Source organism: Typopeltis vanoorti, chromosome 10 (genome assembly GCF_054136105.1).
Source record: "Typopeltis vanoorti isolate ZY-2024b chromosome 10, IOZ_Tvanoo_1.0, whole genome shotgun sequence".
Taxonomy (NCBI): Eukaryota; Metazoa; Arthropoda; class Arachnida; order Uropygi; family Thelyphonidae; genus Typopeltis; species Typopeltis vanoorti.
The window spans coordinates 5,207,047-5,230,659 of NC_143558.1; the positions used below are offsets into that span (position 1 = coordinate 5,207,047).

The window sequence follows — 23,613 nt, forward strand, 5'->3', positions numbered from 1 at the left end:
GGTTACTCAATTCCTCATGTGCTTCCTACTCACTCACCATCAGTGCATCCTCCTTCCTTCTCACTGCACCCAACTTCTGCATAATGTCACATTCATGAGGATAAAATAGTTTTATGATGCTCATTTAATATCCAACTATATCCTGCACACTATCATTCTACCATTTTTACCATTGGTCACATATCAAAGGGACCTCAGGGAGTCCCCCCCTCCATTAGCTGTCTGCTGCTTATACTGCACCTTACCTTTCTTCCCTGTTCCAATTATGCATCTGATTATTAACACTCATCTTGTGGTACCTCCATAATGTCTTCTTTTTTTTCTGCTTCTTGAAGACTTCATGTCTTCATTCCTTCATTTCACATCCTGTCTTATTTAGCCTCCTGACTTTTGAAATACATCGGGACATTGTTTCTGCCAGATAATTCTTGAGTAGAGCCCAAGCAGCATTGATCTCCTTTCCATCCAATCCCTCATTCCATGATATAGCTGCAAGCTTCTCCTAAGCTTGTCGTAATCACCAGCCTTATAGTTTCGCATATATCCTTTTCTTACAGAAATTCTCACAAAGCTGGCCACTACCATAATAATGACTATAAAGCGATCACCTAGATTAGGTGATCACTTTATAGTCATTTAAAATTATTAAAATAGTCAATATAAAGTGATTTGGGAATCACTTTATAGTCATTCCCACCAACTGGAGGAAGATTTGACACCTCATTTATAATAACATCCCTTGATGAGATAATCAAATCCATGACTACTGATATGTGCCCTCTTGTTATATACTGTGTAAGGCAGTTGTCTCTCAAAACCCTCGAGAAATTCATTTTTAATTAATTAAATCTACTCAATTCTTATTTGCCAGACTAATTTGTCTAGACAATTCCTTCTCACTGCTCTTCACATACCAGTATATATATACAACATCCAACTAAATGTTTCATCCTGTCCACCTCTACCTCACACCAACTGCCTGAAAACCACTGCCACTATTTACTTCTTACATATCCACCTCGTGTGAGTATAATTCCTCTGCTATTCCTGTCAATGTCTTCCTCATCTAACCATATCTCACTTATTCCAACAATTTTTCGGTGAATATACTCTAGTATATTCTGGCGACATTGCACGCATGGACGCAGACAGATTACTTAACGTCCTAATCAGTACTTTTCCAACTGAAAAAAGAAGACCGGGAAGACCAAGAATTACCTGTCTGAAATTAATAAAGAACACTTTAGGGTGCAGAACTTATAAGGAACTTTTTCAAACTGCAAGGAATAGAGAAGACTGGAAGATCCTGCTCAAGGGAAAACTCAACCAGTCTTAGATGGAAGAAAAGAAGATACTCTAGTAATGCTACAATTGCATTTCCTTTATTTCAAATATTGTGGGCATTTGCAAACATACACTCTAGCTTATTTCTGGTTCTATAGTAAGTCTCACTAATCCCGTTTCTCATATATGACTCCTTTATCCCACTTCCCCTTGGCCAGTCACTTCTCTTATATCTCTCCTCAGACCTGTTTGTTCTCCCCCCTTCCCCCCACATCTCTGTTATACTCACACAATATACTACATGTCAAATTGACAAAAACTATGCAGAACAATATAATGTGAGAAAAGCATATTGTTTTTCACATGTAGATTGTTCCTCATTGGATTCTGTTTAAATGAGAGCAACCAAATTAGCTAATAACTTTCCCTTCCCCAATTTCTCATACTGACTTAACATGATTACACATATACTGTTTCTGCAGTATGTCTTCCAGAGATGTTTGACAAAATTAATATCTGTAACAGTATTTTTATATCTTCTTTTGATAATAATTATGCATCGATAGCTCAGTTGGTAAAAGCTACTTCTTGTAATTTTAGTAGTAATAATAAGTGATATTAGTAATTGACCTGCAATATTAGTAATATGGATAGGCTTGCATTTCAAGTCACACAGAAGCATGACTAATTTGTTCTCTGCAGTCCTAACACTGTAAGTTTCCAGTGTTTAATATCTTAATAATGCAAAATTTTATTTTGTGATTTAATGATACAATCTAATAACAGAGGTTCGATATCACTTAGAAACCAAAATTAAGTTACCTTAATATTAGTGAAGGAAAAAAGAAATAAACATGAAGACAGATCGCTTTTTTTTTTTTTTAAACCCATCTCAAATATTAAATTACCTTTTGATCTGTTTTACAGCTGTTATTTATTTATTAAACTTCTGAAATATTGTATAATGATTATTATTTAATATATTCTGTGTTATATAATTTTCTTTCTTTCTTTCAGTTTGTGGTTAGTACTCCAGAAAAAATTTTTATTATGGATATGAGCAATCCTGTGGCTCTGTCTTTAATTAGTCTGCAATCATATTTATTATCTGCTCCAGTGGATTATCATCATTCTCAATCTTCAGATTAATTACTAAACTGAATCTGTTATGAAAGACTTTTCTGAATCAATAATGAAGAATAGTTTTGCATGTTTTTTTTTTGTTTTTTTAAGTTATAACTTTTAGTTTCAGAAATGGTCTGAGATCTCCCTGTTGGTGTAATTTAGAACTTTATTTTAAAATAATACAAAATGTATATATTGTTGATATTCTTTATGGATTGCATTCCTTTTAATTATTATAGTTTTAGAATTATTTTACTAGTTTATATTATTTGAAATAATGCCAAGTAAAGAAATGAAAGTAGTTCTGCTAGCCTTTTTACAAAACTCAAGACAACACAGCTCAAAAAAATTTACGAAGAGCACTTTAAGACAATTTTCTAAAACTATTTATTAAAAAATATGCACAGCCATATACTATATGTGTGTATATGTGTGTGGTACACATGGTATCTGATATATTATGTTCCATGTATGCTTGTTATGTTTTTTCCCCACTAATATACATGTGGAATACATATCAAATACTAAGTGTGTATAATATCTACAACATATCATGCCTTTTATTATTTTCAGTATTATTATTTATTTCCATGGGATATATGTAAAATCAAATATATAAACATCATCATCATCATCAAATTTCTGACATATACCCTCAGTGGATGTACAGGATATTATGATAGTACTTCATGAAAAAGCTACACGATTACTAACTTCTTATCAACAATTTTCCTCCAAATTAACTTGTTATCTGTCAACATTTCTATATTATCAGATCTTATATTTCTCTCTTCTTAGGCACTATTTACTGGATCTTGGTCTTCTTATAAGTCTTTTACCTTACCATCCTACCAAGGAAACCTTGTTTTGCTAATCTTTCCTCTCCCATTCTGTTTAAGTGACCATACCACCTGAGATTAACTCTGCTAATGCATTCCTGGATGCTAACAGAAGAACAGAGAAGTTCTTTCCTAATATCCTAATTTTTAATATGGTATTGCCATTGATGCCATCTCTTCACGCTCCTAATCTTTTTCAGGACTCTCATATCTGCGGTCTCCAGTCTTTGGTCAAGTGTTTTAATTTCTAGCCCAGCTCTCAGATCCATAAGTTAAAACTGGTTTGAATATATAGCTAGTTTAGTGTTAGTTTCTAATTTCTCTCTTATTCCATATAAATTTATTCAGTTAGCTTCCTCCATACTAGCTTTGTTAATTCTGTTGTCTATTTCCATATTTAATTTACCATCTTCACTAAAGATTGCACCTAAATAATTGAAATGTTTTACTTGTTTTATAGGTTTTCCATTCACAATGCAGTTGATGCTTTCAGTGTTTCGGCCTAATTTCATTGTTTTTGCCTTTTTAATGTTGATTTTCATACCAAATTTAGAAGTACTACATCCATATGAGACTGGTTTGCTTATTGACAACAACCATTCATTTTCTTCTTGCTATCTCATATTTTTATTCTCTCTTGAACACAGTACTGATTACTGTGATCCAACTTGCCAAACCACATAACTATATTAATTGCCAAACAACTATTGTACTCTGGTCACAGGATTTTCACATTGATCACCTAAGATCAATAAATCATCTTTGTTATCAAGCTTGGAAACAAGAGAGGGAAATTCAACATGGGTATTTTTAAATAATCCTCTTTTTATGAACTAATATGTTCACCTGCATTATATGGTTCTAATCAATAATATATTGCGTTTTGCCACTAGTAACATACAAATAATAGCTTTTATACTACTGAATAAACAAATTAAAATAAACCACATCTCATCTTTCCTCTTACAGATGCTCAACTAATGTCTTTTATTCCCTTATAGGAATTAGGTGAAGCCTTTTAACCCTATCTACTTTTGGAGATTGAGTGGGCAGTTCACTCTCCAATTGTAGCCAGTCAGAGATAGCTGTCCTATGACTCACTAATTATAAACGGCAATTGATGAAGAGATGGACAAACAAGTGCTGCCATCTCTTGGTGCCCAACCCTAGCAGGATACGTTACTATCTGAAATAATGTTGGTCCTTTGGTCGATTTTCAAAGAAAGGCTTAGAAAAAGTTCCTCTAGTTAGTGACTAGACTTGAACTTAAGTCTATCTTAGGACGACCTAGTGCAAAGGATGCAAGCACCACTTTACAGGCCTCCTCTAGATAAAAACCTCATTAGGATAAAATAAAACTACTGGTTTTAACTTTTTTTTTATATAAGCCTTTACACATTGTTATTTAAGAGTGAGAAAGTAAGTATTATCTACCTCATTTAAATAATGAAGGCCTTTCTCTTCTGTTTTTAACCCCCTTACCAGCCTTAACATGTTTACATTAGTATTTTCATGGTTGCAAAGCCCCCTATTGAAATCAAAATGACATTTGATTTGATATGTTTTATCCTTATGGCAATTTGTGCAGTTACTGTTACCATCAATTAGTTAAGAAAATTTTATTTTTTGTGTTTGTTTTTACATTCACAATACCATAACATGACTCTCTCTTAGTATCTGTAAATATAAAATTACTTATAATGCCGTTGATTGTCTTTAAAAAAAAATCCCTTGGTGCAGCTATACCTGAATTCCACATTCAGCTAAATTCAAAGGATAGGTTATTACCAGTCATCATAATAATGCACTGTAGGCTTTGCAGCCTTGTATTACTATGAGCCTTAAAAGTGGAAAACTGCAATTTTTTTTTCTCCTTTGTTGTATATATCTTCTCTGTGGCTAGTCCTTTAATTTCAAGAATAAAAATTAAAAAAAAAAAAAATCAAAGCAGATGTTATGGATGTTCTAAGATTTTTATTTTTAGTTTTCCCCAAGCTCTTTTAGTTCGGTCAAAATGGATGTTGTAATATCCATTTAATCAAAAAAATTTGAGTTTCCTCTATTGAAAATTACCTTATAATAATCATTGCATCACAGTACTTTTGCTTAGTCCTCTAACTAGATGAAACAGCAGTGGAATGCACTATCTACAAAGATCAGAGAAGTGGTGTGTCCTGTAATGATCAAATACATTCCTAAATAGTTCCAAAAGGTCAGCAAAGATTTCTTTGCATCTTTTATAGTCATTAAGATTTTTTTCAGCCAAAAAAGAAATTTCTAGTCTTAATTATATTGTACTACCTGTAATACATCTAAATATATTAATTGCATAACGTATATGATAACGTTACTTTGTACTGATATTGAGCTCTGCTATTATTTCATGACAAACATCTTCCTTTCTTATCATCGTATTGTGATTGTAGACATCCAGATTATTTATCATCCTTTACATTTGTTTTGAAGAAAACTAGTGGCATAATTATTGTCAATGCAATTCACTGTTTTTATATTGCACACACTATCATTAAAATTTATCTAAGACTAGTTACAATGATTTAATGAAATCTACAATGGTTGTAATATTTTGTAGTCACTTTTCTATATATCGATATGAAAAATCTGTGATATTTATTGAATATTGGAAATAAAGTATTTTAAAGTTTTATGGAACTGCTTCATTGTGTCTGTTTAGTTTTTATGATACCATTTTGAATTATGTTCAAACTGTGGAATTTGATCAAGCAGTAACAGGAATTATTTTAATTAAACCATTCATGCTGAGATGAGCAATTAATATCTGTGCACACCGTGCGTTAAAGGTCATTACAGATGTCAGATCTATTGTAAGCCCACACTTCATAGAACCAAGACTGGCAATGTGCCAAGAATAGTCAATTCATGCTGAAGTGGAGAAAGAAATAAAGATGTAGGAATTGGTGACGTCACCAGTACACAAAATCACGTACTTTATTCGTAAATTTTCCAACTATTGTACAAGCAAAATAGTTACCACTTTAAGAACTAGAATTTTCTTAAAAGAAAAGCTAATTTTCCAATATATAATAATAAATACTCATCCCACAAAACGCATTGATTACTCTATTATCGGAATGGATTCTCCTTCTTGTTTATTTAGTTAAATGAAACTACAGTATGTTATTTATCCAATTATTAAATTTAAGATTTGGATCTGCTAAATTAAAGGAAAGTACATACATTGCAACCTTAATATACAGAGAGTTTATGAAAATTTGGGGAAAATATTATAATATTGGGTTGGCAAATAAGTTGGTTCGGTTTTTCAGAGTGGAATCAAACACATTTTATTTAATATATATAATACATACTAGTCAGTTATATATTGACCCTCTTTATCAATGACCTCTTACCATCTGTCTTTCCACCAACTTCATTATGCCGCATTCATAAAACTCCTGAAGTTTACTGGCGAAAAACTGATCCAGGTGTCTTTTGAGTCTCCTCATTAGCAAAGGTTTTCCCATTCAGAGAATTCTGCAACGATCAGAATAAGTGGCAATCAGAAGGTGCCAGGTCTGGTGAATACAGAGGATGCGGCAAAACATCCCAGCCAAGACGTAACAATTTACTCCAGGTTGTTAACGATATGTGGGATCTGGCTTTCTTTGACTTGGTCAACAAAGCTTTTCCTTGGTCTGCCTCTTTGTCTTTTCCCCTCTATTTTGCCTTCAGTTATTCTTTTCACAGGTCCATCATGGCGAAGTATATGTCCATACCACCTATCCCTTCTAATTTTGATCAATTTAATTAGAGTTCTTGCTTAAGTATAAAGAGCTAATAAGCTTCATTTCGGCAATGAAAACATTACTTAAATTAAGGGATATTAAATCCCACATAGTTTTAAAACCGAATAAGAAACTCAAAGATTGGAATCAGAAAGTTTCTTGCCGAATATAGTAAAACTATAAAGTATCGGCGACACTAGCGTTAGCCAATGCAAGTGACCCTAGTACGTAGTACAATACCGGACGACTCGTTGCAAAGTTGGGGGAAGTTCAGATCACTATTCTTAGGTATTTTCTAAGAATAGTAATGTAAAAACACATTTCCTAGGAAATGTATGCTGTTATTACATTATGGAGGGAGGTCACTACCCAGACTGGTTTCAGCCTTTTTTGAGGCTTCATCAGTGAGTAGCTAGACCTAAACCGAGACTTAGATTAGGCTAGACCTAGATTAGGTCTAGCTACTCACTGATGAAGCCTCAAAAAAGGCTGAAACCGGTCTGGGTAGTGACCTCCCTCCATAATGTAATAATAGCATGCATTTCCTAGGAAATGTGTTTTTACATTATGGAAAATACCTAAGAATAGCGATCTGAACTTCCTCCACCTTTGCAACGAGTTGTCCGGTATTGTACTACATACTAGGGTCACTTGCATTGGCTAACGCTAGTGTCGCCGATACTTTATAGTTTTACTATATTCGGCATGAAACTCTCTGATTCCAATCTTTGAGTTTCTTATTCGGTTTTAAAACTATGTGGGATTTAATATCCCCTTAATTTAAGTAGAGTTCTTGTTTTGTTTATCTTTCTCGGGACTTGTTCATTTGCTTTTTTTCTGTCCATTTTATTTTGTTCATGCGGCGCCAACACCACATTTCAAAAGCCTCCAATCTTCTCTGCCTAGAATCCATGTTTCACATCCATACAGTAGTTCATAAAAATATTTTTCTAATTCATGCATAAATTCTGTCTTTAAATTTTCAATCTCATCATTATCAATATCTCTTTCTGTTGACTCTGAACAAGAACTGATATGTTCTTGTTCATTCATTTCTTCTTGTTCTTCATTAATTTCTTGGATTTCATCAGATAATTGTTCTATTACTACCTATGGATTATGAGTAGCTGTTTCCTTCAATCTTTCTTTTTCTTCATCAGATATATCATAATTCATAGTTTCTTGACTTGACTTTGGTTTGATTTCTTCAGTGAAGATTGTACTATCAGAATTGGATGAATCTGAATCTATACACCTGTTAGAGTATTTTTTTTACAGTTATCAGGGATTTCTGATTATATTTGCTTTAATAATTTTATACAATTAGCTACTTTTCTTTTGATCTGGTTAATTTTCCTTTTTGTCACTTTCCCTTTCTTCTTTGGAGGCATCTATTATATATTAAAAATAGCATATTAATTTCAATTTAGCTTGTAGCCATACAAAAAAACTAAATATATTATCACATGCTAATAATATAAGACTACCATTCTAAACTACCAAGATATATTTATAAAGAAAAATTGACACAATAATTCTCAACTTACCTTTACAAAAGTAGCACAACTTTAGAAACACACACAATTAAACACTTATGAGAACTGCATTTCTCCTAGTTGCATAACAACATGTGATTTTCAAGTACCTTGCAAATATAGTTCAAGAGGAATAAGTATTACTGCTACACAAGAAGTAATACTTTCAGTGTAGCAGTTCCTTCCTTCCTGTGAATTGCAAAAGAAACAAATACTTGTAATTTCTTAAATATTAGAACAAATGCTACATCAGTTCATAGTATCTGTTAATGTCTATCAATCGACCCTAATTAGAAAGAAAAAATACCAAAACATTTACTTTTATGGTCTATACATAACAAACCAAGTTTTATGTATCTAACATCAATACTTTGAGAGAGAAAAAAATACCAAGTGCATAAAATTGATTTGCTAGTTCCTCGGTTTCCTTAAGTAATTAAGACTTCTAATTAGGGTCTGGTTAGACACTAACAAGAATCCATCCTTTTTGCACTCCATTGTAGAAATAATGACGACTGCAAAAACCAGCGCTCATAAGTGTTCACTCTAGCACTTCACCACTCGAGTTTGGACCATGCATTGTATGATGAAAAGTGCTTGTTTAGGTGTGTTCTATCACCCCTTAAAGTGTGGCCCAAGAGTTCTGAATCACCCTGTATATTCTTGTTTTGTTTCATGAAATAATATTGTTTATTATCGATAAAATTATACAGTTTAGTATAATTCAAAATTACTTAAAAATAAAATCCATCATCATAACCTCAATAATGTTCTAAAATAAAAACTATAACAAATGTTATGTCTTTAATTGTAATATCCAAATATTTAAAGAGACGGAGTAAACACGATAAGCACTATGACCACACTACTCTTGTCCATGCGGTTAGCCTAGTGGCTGTGCACTTCGCAACCATATGCCTGGGGAAGGAGCGTCCTGGGTTCGATTCGCGTCAGTGAGCTGAAGGATCTTCCTCAGCCATAGCTAAGTTAGCCGGTCTTGGGCATGAACAGTAGGGTTTTTTCCCCATTTTATTCTGGGGTTGTTCATCCTGCAAAGCAGGCAAAACCACCTTGAGAACTCAACAATACAGACATAAGATACACCGGGGTGTAGGTCTGACCACCTTATCCTGCGAATGGTTTGAGGTCCGATGATTAACTAACCCTCGATACGGCTGGGTAAAGAGAGGGGAAAAGGAAGATGAGAGACTCTACTACTGGTGCAAACTGCATATAAACAACAATGGAACTGCACGACTAACAGTGCCGCATTATGCTAATAGCTTGCATCTCACTATGACGTGCATATGCTTGCATGCATAGCAATATGACACTGGTAAACACAGTGCTGCTAGTATCCTTCACCCTCCTAAGTGCTACAGGATGCAGTTTTATTATTTTTTATACAAAATAGAATTGTATAGGATTGTTGATGATAAAATTAAATATTACAAGCAAATATAAATAAATATATTTATATATTGAGAAAAATTGGAGGTGCTGCAGTTCTGCAGTGCCTATGCATGAGCTGCCCCTGGGCTTGGGTATAAGCTCTAAAGGAGGATTGGGTTTTTGATTTCAGCCAGTAATGGGATGTTTTGTTTTTCATTTGTACAGCCTTGGTGCATCTTTTTGAAAACTAAGGTTTAGTTAGGGAATGGCAGGTCAGAGTACTGTGGGGAATGTACGATTCCATACCAGTGAGAATTACTTTGGTTATGAGCTTAGTGCATGTGTTTGGGTTGAAAGGTCGGAAACAGTAGTCTAACCATGGGAGTGATGCATAGAAGTTGTGAGGCTGTCCCACTTGGCACTGTTATAATGCTAAACTACTCTTGTATGGGAGTGACTGTGTCAACGTTCTATGCAGGAGGAGTAGGTTGTGGTCAGAATTGCATAATGGGCCTTCTCCATTCAATGTGTATTTGGAAGGGTCATTGGTCAGGAAGAGGGCTAGAGCACAGCCACTATTTGGAAAGTGGTTTGGATTATTGGATATCCTGGTTGGCATCTGAACTGGTGGTGTAAGGTCATTAGTGATGGCGAATGTTTCAGCATCTGTGTGCAAGATCTGTACAGCTGGAGGAGGAAAGCTAGTTGGTGTTGTGAACATTAAAGTCTCCTAGGAGGATGATTTTGCTGTTGGTAAAGTGGGCCTGGAGAAAGCCATTTTTTAAGGAGAGGAAATTAAAGAGCTCAGAGTGGTTGTTGCATAAGGGGAGTGATAGAGACAGCATATGAATTTGACTGAGTTGGTTAGCGATATTTTCATCCAAAGAAGAACAAAGTTGGACAATTCTAGGTTGGGTGCTCTGACGTATGTCAGAGTGGATGTATGCACAGATGCAACCCTTGGGTTGAAAGGAGTTAAAGGGTGTGTATTTGGAAGGCTGAGGTGAATAGTACTCGAGGAAGGTGAGATTTGAGGTTCTGTCAGAAAGAGTAGGTGGGGTTTGGTAGACTAGGTGGTAGTGAACACGATTAAGGTTGTAATTTAGGCCACGATGTTGATGAAGTCATGTTTGACCATAGGGGGTCTTCCTCTGCTGTGCCTGCATACTGGTCATATAGTGGTTGCTAGTGGCATCATTTGGTTTTTGCAACAATTTAGCTTGTCTGTAGTTAATGGTCCAGCTGTAGTCGCCATTCTGACGTGTGTTTTTTTTTTCTTTTTTTTGCAGATTGTCTTCGAAGCTGGCGTCTTTGTTCCTTCTGTGCAAATGATAAATCTGGTCGAGCACGTATGCGCGATTGCAGACAAGTGTCTGAACTTGTTGATCGCTGTTTTTAGTTTTGATGTGCTTGTCAATTTGTCGCAAGTCACTTTTACGAGGCGTGGAAAGTTCGTTCCATCCTTTCTTTTGTTTATGGATCCGCAGGGCCGATTTTATCATTAGGTGAACCTTCGCAATCGCCCGTGGGCGTCAAGACTTCGGGGCACCAGATTTTGCTACGTATAAAACTAACAGGAACTCCTGTATTCCATAAAATTCATATATGTAAGCGCACCATTTCTTTACTGGACTTATATACACGTTCAGCAAACCCGGATATTATTCTGTCCACCTGCTGAAAGAACATGGATAAGAAGTGTAGTTTGACCGTCATGTCCATTAGAAGGGGCAATAATCCTTCACGCTGAAGAGAACACTTAACTAGATTACTTTGCGTATGTAGTAGCTATGTTCAGTTGCTTGCCGTTGGGTCGGTAACCGGAATCTAAGTTATATCAGACTAAATACCTATGAGTTATATTTATTTTGCTGCTTGTTTTTATCGTATAATTATAGTTTTTAATGCCAGCGTAAAATAAGAAATCCTTTCATACTTTCTTCACTCCCTACAAATCGAAATAAACGGCAGTTATAAAATCAACTGTTATGTACATATTCGGTATTATGCGGCAGATTTGAAGTAGCGATGTTTTCCCTACACTTTATCCTTCGAAACGTGTGGGTGCATGCGTCAAAATGAAATTTTATTTCCAAAATTTTCATAACAGAATTAATTCGCCTTTAATGGCTAACCCCCTCCCAAAATTATCACCCCCCCCCACACACACACACACCCGAAAAAAAATAATACTGCTAGATAACATATGTGCGCTTTCTTTTTGTTTGAATTCGTTATTTTTCCAAAGTAATTGTACTGTTGCAGTTTTAAGCAAAAGACCAAGGTGAAGAATCTCTGATAAAATACCATTGGATATAAATGTTTGATATTAAAAAGACTCGCAATCGGAAACCCCGAGTAATGTTTAACATCATTTGTCGTTCATTTAAAAAAAAAGCGTTCCTAAAATTGAAATGTGCAAACCATATAATTTTATTTTCAAGGAAAGAAAGCAAAATGCCATATTTATTTCAATAAATGTTATTTAAAAAAATATAAATATTTGACATATTTCCAATGCAAAAACGTTTTGATTATTTATTTTCGCACATGTGAAATTCGTTTTTATTTGGGAAGAGACACAAATAAATTGTGCAGCAAAAAAGGGTCAAATAGCGTAAGACAGTAAAGAAATTCGAAGTAATACAGTGCACATAAAGACTAATCCGTTAACGGAGGAGGTAATTGCATTTTAACAGATAGAATGCTGATGAAGTTTCATCACCATTCTATATTTTTATTAGGTCAAAGGGATTTTGAGTGTATTTGCGAACAGATATATTCAACATAACTTAGCCTGTTTTGTTGTAAAAAGTGCCGCATTTGCAGAAATATTAGCGGGATAATAATAAAATAGCAAAATTCATAATGCTTCAAAATAATTTGTTAATTTTGATAATACTAAAACAAGGTGAGACACATCTGTAGAAATTTATTATTATTATTATTAGAGTCCTTTTAATTATGAACTCTATAAATATATATTTAATAAATTGGTTGTATTTTTGTGTTTTTAATTAAATAAACTAGTTTCATTTTGTCCCAGATGGTTTTCGCTTCCGAACTACCTGGACTATTGTTCTTATCAATATTACTAAATTCCAATCTCCTCTGGAAATTTACTCTTAGTAAATGTTTGACGATGCCTATTTCAAATGCAAGTGCTGAACGCTCATTTTCAGCGTTGAAACGAATATAAAATTATTTAAGAAGCAACTTGCACCAAAATAAAACAAGTCACCTGTCGTTATTATGCATTGATTCAGATGTAATACACTCGATTAATTATATCATTTTAGATATATTTGCTAAAACCAAAGCCAGGAAAAAAAAAAAAAACTTCTAGTTATTGAATTTTTTTTTATTTAAATTTGAACTGATTTATTTGTATACGTTTTTTAAAATGCAAACGTATGTATACCAATGTTGTATTGTGTTATTAAAATTAGTTATTATGGAAATGTTGACTTTTATTTTCAATAAACTAAAAAAAAAAAAGTGCTAATTTTTGAGGCCTCATAATGATGTTGCGTCTCGGGTCTCCAAAAGTATAAATGCGGCCCTGGACACTTCCTATTTGTAATGCTAGATACTCAGTAGGGTTGAGATCAAGTGTCTGTGGAGGCCAGTCAAGTGCGGTGGCGTTCATGTCCACAAACCTTATGACACGGTGCACTATCTTGTTGAAATGAGAGAGACAATGGTCAGTTCCGGAAAACCCGCAACAAAGTATTGCATTGTCCAGAATGTTCAGATAACTCTCTGAGTTCGATGTTTGTGGCACCACAAACAGAGGTCCGAGGGAAAAGAACCATACCATCATGCCGCACCTCTGAATTTCATAGTTGGGGTTACGCACTCTGGTAGGAAACGCTCACCGGGAATCCGACACACTCCCTCACGTCCATCAGTAGAGGGTGTAAGTGTGATTTGTAGATGGCTCCATAACACTGCTTTCCAAGCTTCCACGTCCCGCTTTAACCGTTGCACTTTTTGCTCTGCCGAAGATGACGCTGAATGTTGGTTCGGGTAACGTGGAGCTTGCGTATTCCGAAACTTATTCCCATTAGATTTCAAGATGTGTGAGCTACGTCCATTGTCCTCTTTAGAAAATAGCTTTTGGACAGTGTTCCAAAAGACAGCAGCAGGAGGAGGAATGAACGAGGAGATTTTGTAATTGAAATGAATTTGAAACGATAAAGGAATGTTGAAGAGCACTTACACGTTTTAGTTGATTTAGAAAAGCTTGGAGAAATTGTGCTTGCTAATCCGGATTGAAAAATGAAAGCGTCGAAACTGGACATCTTTGTGAAAACGAGAGAGGATATTTTTCGAAAGTGTACGAACAACCGCTCTATTAGTCGCATGATTAATGCGGCTTTATTTTCACATATAAAACGTCGTTTTTTTTCTGTTTTTTTTTAATGATTCCCTATTTATCAATTTTGTAAGTTCACAATACACAATACTCTAATATCAATAGAAATCAATTTTACACTAATACGAACTAATGCTAAATGATAGAGTTTTGCATTATCGCAATTTGAATGAACAATAATACTGAAACGTAAAGGTTGGTCGATTGGTACAGCCTCTGCTACTAATGGCTCACGCAAAAAGTTAAGCAAGTCTGAGCGTGATTAGTAGTTGGAAGGAGATCAATCATTCGATGCTGTTGGCCCACTCTCCCTCGATGAGTCTTGGACTCCCTGGAGGTGTCACATGATAATAATAATAATCTTTCATTTCGAAATCGGGTCCACTGATCCAGCGAAAGACTAAGACGATGCTTGCTCTTTTCAAGAGTAAACATTAACTTGAAGATATCTGACTGACTGGTAATTCATAATTCTGCTTCGAAATTGATTAGCCTTTAAATATTAATTTAATCTAAAATTAATTTAATGTAATAAATTTTAAAAAAAATTATTAAATTAAATCAATGATCTTCTCAGTCCGACTCACACAGTACGATTCAACTTCCATTCACGCCTTTGTGGATGTCTTTAAGTTGTAACTTACTTACTTCATCATATATATATATATACACACACACACACACACACACACACACACACACATACGAGGTAGTATCTAAATGTTTCGAGACTAGCTCTGTTTACGAGAAATTACTTTATTTATATACGTTTACACACTATCACCTTCAAAATAGTCTCTTTGCATATCAACACAGCGCTCCCAGCGTTCTTGCCACTTCTGGAATGTGTCCTGGAAGTTTTCTTTTCGAAGCATGTCAAGCACATTCTGCGATTCGCGCTGGATCTCCGCAGTGGTGTCAAAACGGTGAACTTTGAACTGGATCTTCATCTTCGGGAAGAGGACGAAGTCTACAGAAGCCAAATTTGGCGAATAGGGTGGATGCAGAAGTGAGATCATGTTGTTTCTGGAGAGAAACTAGCGTGTGAGGAGAGCTCGGTGACAGGGTGCATTGTCGTCGTGGAGCATCCAGTTTTTCGCGCGCCACAGATCCGGTCGCTTTCGCCGAATGTCCTCCCTCAGACGCCTTAAAACCTGGCAGTAGAACTCGCTATTGACGATCTGGTCCATGAGGACGAATTTTCGATGCACAATGCCGCGAATATCGAAAAAGACGATGAGCATGCACTTGGTCGAGCTGCGGATCTGTCTCGCCTTTTTCGGTCGTGGAGATGATGAGCTCTTCCACTGTGAAGACTGTTGCTTCGTCTCAGAGTCGTACCCGTACACCCAAGTTTCGTCACCGGTAATGATCCTCAACATGAAGGATGAGTCATCCATGGCACGCTGACGAAGTTCTTGACAGACTTCGACGCGGTGTTCCTTCTGCTCCTGGGTCAGCAGCCTGGGGACGAACTTGGCAGCAACACGGCGCATGTTCAAATCACAAGTAAGGTTGCCTGGACTGTTCCGTATGACATACCGCCAATGGCAGCAATGTTGTGGAGTGTTCTCCGACGATCCTCATGCACAAGTTGCCGAATGGTTTCGACATTTTGGGGGTTGAGCTCGTTGAAGGTCCTACTGATCTCTCATCGTCTTCCAGTGATGTTCTTCCGCTCTTGAAGCACGTGTACCACTCAAAACACCTCGACCGACTCATTGCAGCATCGCCGTAAACTTGCCGAATCATGTCAAACGTCTCTGTGGCAGATTTGCCCAGTTTCATGCAGAATTCAACGTTTGCTCTTTGTTCTAACTTGCTGTCCGTGATTAAATCGCAGATGTGGTAACGCAGGTGGTCAGAATAGCATCAGTTGCACAGCACCCGATGTACACAGGACGATGTCTTTTGGCACACTGACTTTTCAATGGCATTTGAAGACTATTTCTTCCAATCAACTTTACTTACCTTTTACATTGTTTCTGTGTGCCGAGTATGGATTTCTGGTTGAACCGGAGAGATCATAAACCAACTGATCTCTCCGGAACCACGAACTGGATGGCTGCCGAGCCTCAGTCATTACTTCTGATCCCACGAAGCATATGTAGGAGACCAAAACTCAAATAGATTATCATGAAAAGGAGAAAAATGAAAGCCATTTTTAAGATGATTTTACATGAGTTTATATGCTTCTGAAGCTCCCATCTGTTATCTGTATGCACTACGTATCTGAAGAAACAAATGGTTTCTTTCTACTAATAACTTCATCGTTGAAATGTTCTTCGCTCTTTACATGGAACCAAGGTTTGCGGACTAAGCAGCCAAAGATCATTAAGACTAAAGATAGGAAACCTCAAGTAAATGATAACTGGAGAATAGACGTTGTGGAAAAATTCTTTTATTCTCTTACTAACACGAGGCGTAAAGAATTTTTGAAACTAGTTAAGGACATCCTAAGAGGGAAGAAATATCATCGGGCAAAGGGTATTCGCAGCCGATGAGACGTCAATATAAGTGGTTGGATATTTCTTGTAAAGAACTAAACATTCTAAGAAAAGACCTTGTAAATGTAAAAGAAAAGATTGTCCCATGAGTTTAAGTACGCTAAAAGGTTAAAATAATTATTTTTAATTAACTGAACCACCCCCCCCCCCCCCCACCCCCCCCCCCCCCCACCCCCCCCCCCCCCCACCCCCCCCCCCCCCCACCCCCCCCCCCCCCCACCCCCCCCCCCCCCCACCCCCCCCCCCCCCCACCCCCCCCCCCCCCCACCCCCCCCCCCCCCCACCCCCCCCCCCCCCCACCCCCCCCCCCCCCCACCCCCCCCCCCCCCCACCCCCCCCCCCCCCCACCCCCCCCCCCCCCCACCCCCCCCCCCCCCCACCCCCCCCCCCCCCCACCCCCCCCCCCCCCCACCCCCCCCCCCCCCCACCCCCCCCCCCCCCCACCCCCCCCCCCCCCCACCCCCCCCCCCCCCCACCCCCCCCCCCCCCCACCCCCCCCCCCCCCCACCCCCCCCCCCCCCCACCCCCCCCCCCCCCCACCCCCCCCCCCCCCCACCCCCCCCCCCCCCCACCCCCCCCCCCCCCCACCCCCCCCCCCCCCCACCCCCCCCCCCCCCCACCCCCCCCCCCCCCCACAATGGGAGATACTGAGTCAAGGAGTGATGAGAGCTTAATCCACCTTTACTACGAGTTGCCGCAGTCCTGAAGATACTTCAGGCACAAACTTTGTTTGCTTACATTTGGATAAAGGATTAAACTAAATTTATTATTGTATAGGATTATTGATGATAAAATTAAATATTACAAGCAAATATAAATAAATTGATAAATATATTTATGTATCGACAAAAATTGGGGGTGCTGCAGTTCCCAGTGCATATGCACAAGCCGCCCTGGAACTTATAAATAATAAATATGAATTATAAATTGAAATAATACATATGAAGTATGAATTATTAATTTATATTTATAAATTACAAATATACGGCAGAACAATATTTCAGTACAAAACCGCATCTGCTAAAAGAATGATAGCTGTAGTGATGAAGCTACTTATTTCGTATTTTTTAGCAATATCAACTACAAAATGTTGTAGTTGATATTGGCCATAATACCAAACCTCACTAATCAGTTCAGTGTATGATAAATTCATGAGTAAAATAATCCCTTAGGATTCATATATATGTAGAACCTCTCACTGATGTTTTATACAACAATGTTCCCTAACAGAATAATAAATAATAACTGCAAGGAGGAGACTCTGTAGCTCAGCTCTATAGACAAAGCCATCACGCGAACCAGCTCCGTGAACAATATCTACCGACATAAGTAGATAAGTACCGCCAAGCTATATTAGATCAGATCTAAGTTTATCAATCAAGGGAAAGGTCGTTAACTCCCTGTTTTACAGTACTACGTATTATTTTTTATTAGACCCAAAGATATTAAACAACACACGTCTAACCTACAAGCAATCATACTCAAATTATTGAATAAAATATTTGAAACTGGAGATATACCCAACATGTTATTGATCACAATAATATATATATATATATATATGTGTGTGTACACACACACACACACACACACACACACACACACACACACACACACACACACACACACACACACACACACACACACACACACACACACACACACACACACACAATGTCTATATATATATACACACATTAGGAAAAAGAAATTCAGTTAGCAAGTTCGGACCTGTAGCTACGCTATCACCCATCAACCCCATTTTGAAGCGATTTCTTAACAAAATTATTGACCTGTCTGATACACGTCAATCTGCTACCTCTCAGATGACACAGCTATGCTATCCATCCATACCAACCATCCATGCTAACCATTCATCATTTATAAAAGCGAAGGTAGGAGTTAAATAGTTTTTTAACTCCTCAATATTTTCATAACCAATTAATGATTCATTCTTTCATGGTGTCTCTCTCTCTCTCTCTCTCTCTCTCTCTCTCTCTCTCTCTCTCTCTCTCTCTTTCTCTCTCTAGCATGTTAAAAAAAAAGAAAAGAAAAGAAATTATTTTGTATTTATTAGATTTTATCAATAAGCTAATATAGTATAGTAATATATTGGAATTAGCGATGTACTTACACACTTTATTCTTTACTTTTTATTGAGAGCTAGAAGAACAAGACTGACGTCAAGCAGGCCTTCACTCAAAAAGCAAAGAATTAGAGGTTTCATCGTGTGTATATTGCCAATTTAATTGTGACGTCACAAAGTTTGTGAAATGTGGACTTGGGTTACCAAAAAAATCGTTAATTGTTCAAAGCATTTATGCCTAACAAAGAGAAAATGTCAATTTCGCTTCATATACGAAAATAAATAAATAAATAAATACCTGAATATTATAAATTTCAAAAAAAAAAACGCATCGATAATAATTGTTCTTTGGTATTCATGCGAATTCAAATTAGTGGATCTCAAATCCTGAAAAAATGTATAGATTTTTTCCTGTATTACAATATATAATAAATATATGCACACAAAATTAGCATTCTTGTTTTTATTTTGAGGAAAATAAACAAATGATCTAACAGTATGGCAGGAATGCTATTAATAAATAATTGGGCAGAGAAACTAAATTTGAAGAGGTTGAGTGTGAGACAGAGACTCTTATGCAGTGAATGTGTGTTTGTTGATCCTCCTTTTTCATGGAATAATTTTCAAAATAGAGTTTATCAAAATCGGCATGGGACTATTGTGAATACTGAAATTAGTAGAATGAACTTATTTAAGTTAAGGGATATTACATCCCATATTGTTTCTTAGCCGAATAAGAAACTCAATGAGTTTCATGCCGAATATAGAAACTATATAAAGTTCGGCGATTCCAAGCGTAAGCAAATACCTGGATAGTGCAGCAACTGATCCCTTAGGTAGTGCAAGCTGAGGCAGCTCATAGCAAGGGTGGAGCAAGCTCCAATCACCATTCTTAGTATTTACCCATAAAGTGCACTGAGCTCATAGGAGCTGTATTACTCTTCTAAATTATGAGGGAAGGTCACTACTCAGACCGGTTTCAACATTATGAATAAGTAAAGCCGCCTCTAAAAAAATTGGACGATCCGTAGGCCACTCAATTGTGGGCGAAAGACCGTCCATCTCATCGTTGGCTCCGCTCAGTGATGGCTTTCTACCCACCACCACCACCACCTAGCAGAACCGCTCATATTCCGAAGAAAAGCATTCACCGACGAAGTCCCTCATCGGGCCGTACCGGAAAACACTTCCCCCCCGGAGACTCAAATTGCTCCCTTAAGGCCAAAACCTTAAGACAGCGTACTCATATTAGCAATAGCCGAGCCTCAGTTAAACTTCATTGGCTACAGCATTGCCAGACCGGTTTCAACCTTATGTATAGGTGAAGCGGGCTCTAAAAATAAGACGATTCACTATCCAGACTGGTTTCAATAAAGGTTGAAACCGGTCTGGGTGGTGACCTTCTCTCATAATGTTGAACAATAATACAGCTCCTAGGAGCTCAGTTCACATTATGGGTAAATACAAAGAATAGTGATCGGATCTTGCTCCACCTTTGCTATGAGTTGCGTCAGCTTGCACTACCTTCAAGGGTCAGTTGCTGCTCTGTCCAGGTATTTGCTTACGCTTGGACTCGCCGAACTTTATATAGTTTCTATATTCGGCTCGAAACTCTTTGAGTTTCTTATTCGGCTAAGAAACAATATGGGATGTAATATCCCTTTACTTAAATAAGTTCATGTCGCCGAATTGAAGCCTTTGGCTCTTCATATAATTAGTATAATGAAGATCAGTTCGGAAGCTGGTATAAGAAGTAAAGGGAATCTGCAGTTTTTGTACGCTAATTCAAGAAGCATACGAAATAAGAGGGAGAAATTTTGGGCATTAGCAGGGAAATCACGACTAGCATATGGCTTGGTTAGGACTGGCTATAGACCTCAAAATGAACTGTTGTGTTTAAGGGAGATAGTAAATCCCGTATTATTCTACAGCCGGGTACGAAACTCGGATCGAAATCCAAGAGTTTCATGCCGAAGAACTATCGGCGATTCCAAGCGTAAGTAATCACTTGGGTAGTACAACACCAGGGCAACTCGGAGCAAAGGTGGAGCAAGCTCCATCATTATCCTTAATATTTTCTCATAATGTAAAACGCAGCTCGTAGGAGATGTATTACTGTTTTACATTATGAGGACAGGTCACTACCAAGACCGGTTTCGACCCTTATTGAGGTCTCGTCAGTGAGTGAGTAAGTAGACCTGGAATATCAAGGTTTAAGTGAACCGAATTTACATATACCCCTGCTAACGAATTGCCAAACTGGTTTACTCATATATTATTATTACTACGATAACGAGCCAAGAGGCTATTTTTTATAAATTAAGTTTAAACTTAATTTATAAAATAAATTAAACTTAATTTATGTCGCCGGAAAAATAGCCTCTTGGCTCGTTATCGAACTGTTGTGTTTGTTCACAAATGCCAGAAGTACCAGAAATAAAGGGGATGAAATGGTTTCAGTGATTGAGTTTATTCGCCCCCAAATCATTGGAATAAGCGAAACATGGTTGAATGGAGATGATATTCTAAAAGTAATAGAAATGGAAGGGTGCAGCATGTTTTCGTGAGGATAGAAAGGGCAGGGAAGGAGGGGGAGTGCTGCTGATGATAGCAGGGGAATTAAGTCCACATAAGGTAGACATGAAAGGGGAAAATAGTGGGAATGGTTATGAGGAAGTGTGGTGTGAGGTGGAGGTTGAGAGGAAGACATATTTAGTTGGATGTTGATATAGGCCTGGGAATGTGGTAATGAAGAAATGGATAAACAACTTGGATTAGTGACCAAAGGAAGGGTAATTATTACGTGTGGATTTTAACTATGGCACTATAAATTGAAATGAACAGCTTCAAATTATAGACCGGTCTGTATATCTGGAGTTGTGGTGAAGGTCCTGGAGAGGTTGGTGAGAAGCAGGATACAGAAATGGGTTGATAACAGCAGTATTCTCTGTGGTTATCAGCATGGGTTTGTTAAGGGGGATCGTGTTTCACTAACTTATGTACTATAACAAGGTACAGAGGAGATGCATATACAGTGGTATGTACTATAACAAGATACCTTGGACAGAGGAGATGCATATACAGTGGTGTACTTGGATTTTGCAAAGGCTTTTGATAGACTTCCACATGACAAGCTCTTAAATAAATTGAAACAGATGTGATTGGATAACAGATTTCTGTGTTGGATCAGTGACTGGCTGTCAGGAGACAGGTATCAGAAAGTTGTTTATGGGGGTGCAGTATCTCGAAGGAGAAAGGTTACCAGTAGTGTGCCACGGCGGTCAGTTTTGGAGTCGTTGTTCAGTTTGTATGTTAATGATATTGGGATGGGTTTAACTAGTGATATGCAGCTGTTTGCAGATGATGCAAAACTGGGGAGACAGCAATGCACAGTCCGGCTGATGTCAATGCCTTACAAGAGGACTTGAATAGATTGCATGAAAGGGCAGTCAGTTCAATGTTGTCAAGTGTAAGGGTTTGAGATTTGGTAAGCAACGAGGGGATGCCAAGTACACTTGGTGGGGAAAACTTTAACAGAAGTAGAGGAGATGAGAGATCTAGGTGTGATGGTGGACAAGGACCTGAAATTCAGGGGCCACATTGCACAAGTTGTGAAGACATCACATCGAATAATGGTAATGATGCGGAGAACCCTAACATGCAGAAATAGCAAAGGAGTGAGAAGCAGGTTCTTTGCATGGAGGGTAGTTGGTGAATGGAATGCATTGCCTGAGTGTGTTGTGGATGTGGACACATTGAATCCGTTTGAGACGAGGTTGGATAAGCATTGCATGCAATAGTGAGTACCTCCCATGATGAGTCTCTGACTCCATGGAGGTCGGGTGTTGATAATAATAATAATAATAATCTCACCCTGTACTCTACTGCAGCAATACTACCATCAACGCTATCTCCGCCCATCATCAGCAACAACATTATTTTTTCTTTAAATTGCGTGCGTTCTGAAGGCCGATTTGTCTGTAGTATTCACAGTTTTAATGAATAACGTTTGGTGATCAAGTTTTGTAAAATTGTTATGTAATCTGAAGTCGAGATATTTTTAAATGATTTTTTATTTTCTCTTTCATTTTTGTATTTTCGGCTATACAGCGAGCAAAACATTTTGTACGTCTTTTTTTAATATATTTGGGAATTAGTAAAGACATAATCTTTAATAATGAGAACGCCATTTTTAAACACGTTTCGGTTTAGAAATCTAACAAAAAAGCAACAAATAGTTAGACTCATTCAAATAAATTACAATAGGGTAGAATCAACGGGATTTAATTCAAATGATTACGTAGTTTATGAATCATGAAAGATTTTTACATCTCCGGATACATTTTTAATTACAGCTTAGCGACAAATTAATCTAATTTAATTTCGTCTAAATCTGATTTCGTCTTTACATGTAAAATAAACTAAGGGTTTTGTCACCCAGTAATTGATTAAGTTTAATATTTCAAAGAGAATCCAAGTGTATTTGTTAAATTCTGAATAAATGAATACAATCCAAAGAAACTGTACGTTCGTAATCAATGTATAATATTCAGGTTTTAATGTAAAAAATCCATAAAGAGTCCTCCTGGTGTTATTTTACTAACATTAATCTACAAACATCACTAGGTTTCGTTAGTACATGTTTGGATAGCAATAAATAAACGAATAAATTGTTTAAGTAAATAAGTTATGCATAAATA

At 37.1% G+C, this 23,613-nt stretch overlaps 1 protein-coding gene and 1 pseudogene across 3 annotated transcripts in view; one reads left to right on the forward strand and one right to left on the reverse strand.

Annotated features, from left to right (window-relative positions):
* LOC150102142 (uncharacterized) overlaps positions 1-5,916 on the forward strand; it is a 385,716-nt gene extending 379,800 nt beyond the window's left edge. For all 3 annotated transcript variants that reach the window (XM_090399664.1, XM_090399665.1, XM_090399666.1), the window contains exon 15: positions 2,302-5,916. In XM_090399664.1, the coding sequence (XP_090255790.1) occupies positions 2,302-2,433 (132 nt within the window). In that variant the 3' untranslated portion in view covers positions 2,434-5,916. The remainder of the gene's footprint in view (positions 1-2,301) is intronic.
* A 14,186-nt stretch (positions 5,917-20,102) lies between these two features.
* On the reverse strand, positions 20,103-20,218 carry LOC150102143 (U4 spliceosomal RNA; annotated as a pseudogene).
* Between the last annotated feature and the right edge of the window lie 3,395 nt (positions 20,219-23,613).